This window comes from Oncorhynchus masou, chromosome 15 (genome assembly GCF_036934945.1).
Source record: "Oncorhynchus masou masou isolate Uvic2021 chromosome 15, UVic_Omas_1.1, whole genome shotgun sequence".
Lineage (NCBI taxonomy): Eukaryota > Metazoa > Chordata > Actinopteri > Salmoniformes > Salmonidae > Oncorhynchus > Oncorhynchus masou.
Genome location: NC_088226.1, coordinates 22,284,405 through 22,292,298, shown reverse-complemented (window position 1 = coordinate 22,292,298; position 7,894 = coordinate 22,284,405). Strand labels below are relative to the sequence as shown.

The 7,894-nt window shown below is 38.0% G+C and overlaps 1 protein-coding gene across 2 annotated transcripts; it reads left to right on the top strand.

Moving 5' to 3' along the window:
• On the top strand, positions 1 to 7,572 carry LOC135555909 (homeobox protein Dlx3b-like). Of its 2 annotated transcripts, XM_064988716.1 has the most exons (4): positions 1 to 152; positions 257 to 619; positions 4,670 to 4,854; positions 6,376 to 7,572. In XM_064988716.1, exons 2-4 carry the CDS (start codon positions 292 to 294, stop codon positions 6,694 to 6,696), a joined length of 834 nt encoding a protein of 277 aa, XP_064844788.1. In that variant the 5' UTR covers positions 1 to 152; positions 257 to 291; the 3' UTR covers positions 6,697 to 7,572. The 2 variants fall into 2 exon arrangements, with proteins under 2 accessions (XP_064844788.1, XP_064844787.1); XM_064988715.1 differs by having other exon boundaries at positions 1 to 619.
• The last annotated feature ends 322 nt before the right edge of the window (positions 7,573 to 7,894 follow it).

Here is a 7,894-nt window from a genome sequence, read left to right as displayed (position 1 = left end):
ACACAGTTTAGCCCTCAGGGTAAACTGGGAATGAAGCATTCACTCCCCTCGCTCTCTGTAATTTTGAGTTCAGTTGGGTTGGGTGCCTTCACAGTGCAGTGCAGTCTCGCCGAGGGACTTTGGATACACTCTGAAGAGTTCAACGCTTCACAGTAGGCCTATTGTTTTGGTTTTATTTTGGGGAGTTGATGTTTACTTTTCAAACTTGAAATTCAACTTACTAGGCCTTTCTTACGAGTCGTCTCTATTTCTGGAGGTTTTTATTAGGGGGGTGAAGGAGGGCCGTGCAGGATGAATGGAACTACTTCTGAGAAGGCGGCATCGAGCCTGTCGTCTGATCTCCACTCCACAGTGAGCTGTCACCCGGGCGCCAATGATTTGCCAACACTGCCAAAGTCCTCTCAAATGGACATGGGGTTCTACAGCGGCCAGACGACGCACAGCCACCACGACTACTACCCCAGCCACGGTCAGTCCTGCTTGCAACCAATGAAGCCATACTCGTATCATCACCACTACAATCTCCATGGGGCCTACATTGCCAAATCGGAAAACCCGTATCCTCATACGCAATACGCTCATTATACCCGGGACATACAGTCACATCTCCAAGATACCGGTAAGATTTACGCATGAGGCACGTTGCCATTTTTGGTGAATCTCGAAGTTATGTTTATTACTTTTTTGACACGTGGCCGATGTTAAATCAACTATCCAAAAGGCTTATCGACAACGAGGACCAACGTTTATGCCACAGAATTTAAATGTGCCTATTTAAAATTCTATAAATCAAATTTACATTTGGTCAGCCTAATTGGTGTTAGGAATTAATTTGGTTGTTGGATGTCTTGGGGGTTAAATGGTTTTGAAAATAGTGTAAGTTAGCGTACTTTTGATTTGGAGTAATTTATCAACTAAATTTGGCCTACCTTTATGGAAAAAACATGATTTCACATGTGGAAAATCACATGATTTATTACATTTACATTTACATTTAAGTCATTTAGCAGACGCTCTTATCCAGAGCGACTTACAAATTACACATGTAAAAATTCCACATGTCAAATCACGTGGTTTTGGAACACTTTACATGTGATGATATTTCACATGAAGTTTCTTTACACAATGCCTTGCAGTCAAAATTAGGATGTCCTCAGAAAGTCACAAACTATACACAGTGTTTTTCCACTTAGCAGATACAGTAATTTACATACATGATTACATTGTGTATGTTTATTTATACAGTAATTATTATTCAACATGTCCTCATGTGGGATTTGAACTCACAACCTTGGTTCATGGCACTCAACACTTCCTGCTATGCCACCATGTCTGTGTCAATGACTGATTTCACCACTATTCCTACACTGGACTTCAAAGTAAATCTCAGTTTTGTATAATACGCTCAAGAAAAATGATTATATTTGTCATAGGGATTCAGGAGTAACATTAAAACAGAATTTTATGCCACACTGACTTTAGACAACTATACAGAAACCCCTTAAAATGCTGAGATAAGTAAACTAAATCAATAATGAGAGAATAGTCCGATTAACTGATGACTAAAATAGCAGTGCAAATGGGCAGTCTTTTAGACTTTGTGGCGCAGCAGAAAGAGCAGCACAACCCAAATCCAGAGGTTGTGAGTTCAAATCCCAGGTTGGGATGTCAGTACTAAGTGATCAAAATAACCATATTGATTAAAGATTTATGCACTTTTTTTATTACACATTTTATCTCAACAATGTTTGCCTTACATTAAAGCTAGAATCCTTAATTGAAACAATAACAAAGTGGGCATCCCGCCTTTGTTTTGGTAAAAAGCTGAGAGATGGACCTGGAGAAATGCAACCATTCTCAAATTCATAGACAGAGCAATTGATCCATGATATGTCACAATTATAGTTTACATTATGTCTTGAGGCTATACAGTGTTTGTTTAAATTTACATTGTTTACAAACATTGGAGTAAAACATGCTTGCATTTTGGGTTCTGCTGCGGTAGGGCAGTTGATCTAAGCTTATGAGGCATTTATAAGTTGTATTATTCAAGTATCAATGGGCATATATCGATAATTGCTCATTCATTGATTATTAAAGTCCAAAATGTATGTACATTTTTCACATCTGAATCTGCAATTCATATGTGAAGTGAAAACATTATCCTCCTCACATGTATAAAGGGGGTGTTAACATGTGAACTCTAAATTGAATACATTTGACCATCTGACCTCATCTATTTCAGCTATTTCATATGTGAAACTGTACATGTCACATGCTTTTTTGTAAGGGAAGTAATGAAATGGTATGGCGATTTTAAATCTGGAATCCTTATTTGGAAAACTGTTCAAATGTTGTCACATGTAGTTTCATGGTATAAAGTTTTGAAATTTTGCATCCCCATGTTGTCACATTTATTTCATATGAGATGTTTTCATATGTGCTGAGATGATTTCACATGTGTACTTTCATGTTATCAAATGTTTCTTTTACATGTTTCACATGTTATTTAAAAAAATAATTATGGATATACTATACAAATTGAGTAGGACTCGGCCTGTAGACAGTATGTCAAGAATATAATTTTTGCTATTCTGCATTCTTAGGCTGCAAAGCCAACATGTGATATGTGACCACTTTTAATTAAAATAAAATCAGCTAAAGCCTACCCCATTTGTATTTTTGTCAAAATTCTGAAAGGTACCAAACAGTCATTCTGATTCCTATGTAAAATAGCCTTTTGAGTTAATTAATAAAATACCACCCATAATATTCATTTTGAGTAGAAATGCTCAGAATATGAGAAACATTTGTTTTGCGCTGGTGGCTAACCAGCAGGAAGTTTGAAAAGACAGGTTGAGTGGGCGGGAGCTTATATTCATGACCTCGTCTTGACTGACAGCTCTTTGAAACGCCTATGTCAAGCAACTTGGTTTCAGTGAGCAGTGTTGCAGTAAAATCCTCTCAAGCTAATTTAGTGGTTCACTAAGCAACTCAAACAACATTGAAATTGCATCAATAATGTCAAACGTTTTATACATCTCCCGTTTGGCATGTCTCTTGTGATGTGTTGATTTGACAACTGCGTCAGAGTATTGCACCCTTTTCCCCGCCTTTTGTTCCATGCTGGTTGAAGACCTAGCTAACCCGTAGCTAGCTAACACCAGACACAGATGAAGACCTAGCTAACCCGTAGCCAGCTAACACCAGACACAGATGAAGACCTAGCTAACCAGTAGCCAGCTAACACCAGACACAAATGAAGACCTAGCTAACCAGTAGCCAGCTAACACCAGACACAGATGAATACCTAGCTAACCAGTAGCCAGCTAACACCAGACACAGATGAATACCTAGCTAACCAGTAGCTAGCTAACACCAGACACAGATGAAGACCTAGCTAAACAGTAGCTAGCTAACACCAGACACAGATGAAGACCTAGCTAACCAGTAGCCAGCTAACACCAGACACAGATAAAGACCTAGCTAACCAGTAGCCAGCTAACACCAGACACAGATGAATACCTAGCTAACCAGTAGCTAGCTAACACCAGACACAGATGAAGACCTAGCTAAACAGTAGCTAGCTAACACCAGACACAGATGAAGACCTAGCTTTAATAATCCCGCCTCCTGAATCCAAGTGTTTGACACGGGGGAGGGGACCAATAACTTTATGATAAAACTTTATCAAAGTGGAAGCAACAGTCATACATTTCATACATTGGTGATCATACTTTGATCTGGTTTCATCCAAATATCATCCAATTTCACGAAAAACATGATTTTGACTGTTCATGGCCTTTATTAAGATGAGCTCCCAGGGAATAGTGCATTATATCATACAATTCAAATGACCCATTAGGCCAAGCCTACTTTGATTGTTTTGCAATAACACACTATGCTATTAAGCTCTTAAATAATATAAATTGTTCATATGGCCTAGAATGCAAATTAAAATGCAGCCTATTCTGTAAATGCAAAAGGTTTCCTTATTTTATCCAAAATTGGTTTTGCAAAGCAGCTGAAACCTTCACATTTGAGAGAGAACTGCTATCGTGTTTGTGTTGTCAATGGTAATTGTAGTGTTGTTAACAATGTTTAGGGATCTAGGCCCTATAACATACCATTTATCGTTTTATCCAGAAATAATATTTATCTTCGAACTTGCCCGAAGCCAAGCGCATCAACATCAGGTGTCACATCATGCCAGTCTGGCACGCATTGCTTTTTGGCTCAATAGCCTGACTTAGAGTTTTGACTTGATCACTGCATGTGAAAACACCCCAACAGCTTATATACTCGATGCATCAATCATCCTGTCTCATTAGTGGACATATCCCATAATAATGTGAGGGGCATTGAAATCTCTTGGACAAAGACATTTTGTGCACCAAACCCTGTGTATGCTATGGAGTAGAGCATATTTCAGAACTGGTAAAAAAAAAAAAAATGTAAGGCAGAATTATATTTTTTTCAATTGATGTTGACTAATGAAATACATCATCATTCATCTTTTATCATAATAGTTTTCATTAATCTGTTATCATAATATTTTATTTCTGTAGGTATAGGCCTATAGCCTACTGTTGAAGCCCACTGTAGGCCTAGTGTAAATGTATAAGCCTCTCAAGTCCTTTAGCCTACTAATGCTCTGTCATTTTTTCAGTGAAAGAGGAACCAGAGCCCGAGGTGAGAATGGTCAACGGAAAGCCTAGAAAAATCCGAAAACCTCGCACCATATATTCTAGTTACCAGCTCGCTGCATTGCAACATCGCTTCCAGGGAACTCAGTATTTGTCTCTTCCTGAGAGAACCGAGCTAGCGGCTCAACTCGACGTGACACAAACACAGGTGAGGAAGCCAACAGGCCACACATACCACAGGTTATGACACGCTGTTGAGAGATTTGTATCTCTATGATTTATGTTAATTTGTCTAATAAAACCATGAACTATGCTGGCATCTTTTTGCATACTGTAAGTCTACATCTAGTGAATCATCTGAGATGTTATAGATTTTTTTATCGCTTCTTACTTTCACAAGTATGTGGTCCATTTGCACAACTCTTAGTAGAAAACTCAAAACAGATCAACAAAAAGGCAGTTGTTTTAAAACTCTAAGCACATGTTCAATTGACTTAGTACAACACACCAAATCATACAGTCACTTTTTCACCAAACTGAATCAGTGTTTCATCTAGAAAGACATATTTCACATTGGGAAACATGTTCATGTAAAGTAATTGCCTTTAACAATGTAATACTCACAAGACTTGGTACTATTACTTAATCCGACTGTTCTTAATTGATGATCACTTAAATGTTTGGTAAACCTATCGATGGTACACGTAAACATGTTTGTCTACAACAGATTTTGAGAATTGCATAATAAAAAAAGTATGTCTGTAAAGTAGAAACATAAAAAAGATATGATATAAACTCGAATGTACTGCTATGATGATAACTATTATGATTTTACTTCACAGTAAAATAATAAGAGATGTTATGTATGTAACAAATTAAAGTTAATCGGTCGCGTACACAGATGAGCAAATGTTACAGCAGGTGCAGCGAAATGCTTGTGTTTCTAGCTCCTACAGTGCAGTAATACAATACCAATACACACATAATCCAGAAAGTCCAAAACAAGAAAGAAATGCATCCCCTACACAATACATATGTATCCAAAATGAAGTTTGCCATGACAAACGATTTTCCCCCAGGTGCATGAACAATGAGGATATTTACTGCAAATTTGATGAGAATCTATGGCCAAATGCTCAAGACAGGCTTAATGCAAACTAGTGCCTGCTAAAATGTATGTTTCTTTAATTTGATTACATTGCGAAAGATGTCTTCAATGATCACGCCTTTGATCACACATGGGATAGAAATGACGGAAATTTGATGCTCCGTCAATTTGAATGGGTAGTGCAGGTGTATAGCCTAATGTAAAACAATGTAATGTACTGTAATGTACTGTAATGTACAGACTGTAGCATACTACATTCAAAGGACAGTTTGGAAACATGCATCTTACAATTCACCAAATACTTGTAAAAAATAGTACCAAAGCGATAAAAAAAGCGGTATTGTTTATATTATATGTCAAACCACCGGGGTTATTAACCTTTTCCTGTTGTTTTCATATCTGATAATTGATAGCTTCATTAATTGATCTAAGTTTGCATCTGGATTACAAATTTCAATGCAACATAATTAGGTATATTCTATTCTAATAAGGCCTAGGGTGTCAATATGAAATTACAACCCTTTGCTAGATAATACATTTTTAACCCATACCTTCACATTTTCTGGTACAAACATCCCGAACTTCTATATAAACCTGTAGCTCAAATATTTTTTATTCCAGGTCAAGATCTGGTTCCAGAATCGCCGTTCCAAATTCAAGAAGCTGTACATGAACGGGGAAGTTCTACTGGACCACAGCCCAGGAGCCAGTGACTCTATGTCCTGCAATTCACCCCCGTCCCTGGCCATTTGGGACAGTAGTATACCCACAGACCCCGCCACTAGAGAGCAGGCTCCCCAGCCCTCCCTCGGCTCCACTCTATGTTATGTGGAGAACTACACTCATCACTGGTATCAACAGACCTCACAGTCACGCTCACAGCACTCAGGACTGGTTCATCAGCACACAACACCACCTAAGAATATGGGGGCGGTGTACTAACACAAAATGTACCGGTACAAACTGTGGGTTAACAACATGGCGGCTCATTGGAAATAAAGCCTAGAGGGCTGTGATGGGATTTGTGTGCCAATACAGAGGGCTGAACTTCACAGACAATTTGGGAAACACGCACAAGGACTTGTTGTCTCTGTTGTATACAAATTGTATACAAAAAGAACGGACAAATCCAAGTCCATATTCTGTTTAGATAGAGTGATGAGACGCTAATGTTATCAGTGGCTCATTTCACTCTGTTGGAGAGATTTGATATGAGAATGGATAGAATGGCAGCCTATTTGGTGGTACTTTCCTTTACGGTGGCCCACTGAGGTCCTTTCAGATTCTTTGATCTACAGCTATGCAAATATATACCGTCAGTGCATTCAACGCCATTTGTTTCTTCACAATATGAAACACTCACAGATACATGGAAGTGGCGTATACCTTTTTCATACATTTGTTATTTATACTTGCCATTTGTTGCATTTATATAGATGTCATCAAGGCTCAATTCAACATTTTATTTCACAATGGTTCAAAACAAAACATCTCTTGGAAGTTGCAGATAACTATAGGGGGAAAGAAATGTGTATTTGGTACTCTTTGCGTTTGCAATTGATTTTTTTGTAAAAGCCATAAACTCAGGTTATTTATAATGTAGCCTATTTTATACTCTATTGATCTGTTAGCAGAAAGTCAATGTGACAATTTTGTGCCTGAGAAAAACACATTTTATAGGTAGTCTTTGGAGTGAATAATAATGTTTTTGTTTTTATTAATTCTATTTACACCAATTGAAATCATGTAATATTTACGCACGCACATACACACACACGCACGCACACACACACACACACACACACACACACACACACACACACACACACACACACACACACACACACACACACACACAAAAGTGTAAATGACCTTGACCTTGAGATAACATTCAAATCTTGTTTCCATAAACTTCTTTATACAAATGATCCATTGAAACAGTTGTAAGGACAAAATGGAATAAAGTTTACTGTGAAATATAATGATTGTACATTTTTCAATATTGTCCTTCAGTACTGTACTGACATCACTTCTTTTTTTACCCCCTTTTTCTCCCCAATTGTTAGTAGTTACTGTCTTGTCTCATCGCTACAACTCCTGTACGGGCTCGGGAGAGACGACGGTCGAGAGCCATGCGTCC

Coding starts and splice junctions, on each gene's coding strand:
- LOC135555909 (XM_064988716.1), top strand. CDS start 292: ATGAATGGAACTACTTCTGAGAAGGCGGCATCGAGCCTGTCGTCTGAT. Junction 620..4,669: donor GTCACATCTCCAAGATACCG/GTAAGATTTACG, acceptor TCATTTTTTCAG/TGAAAGAGGAACCAGAGCCC. Junction 4,855..6,375: donor TCGACGTGACACAAACACAG/GTGAGGAAGCCA, acceptor TTTTTATTCCAG/GTCAAGATCTGGTTCCAGAA.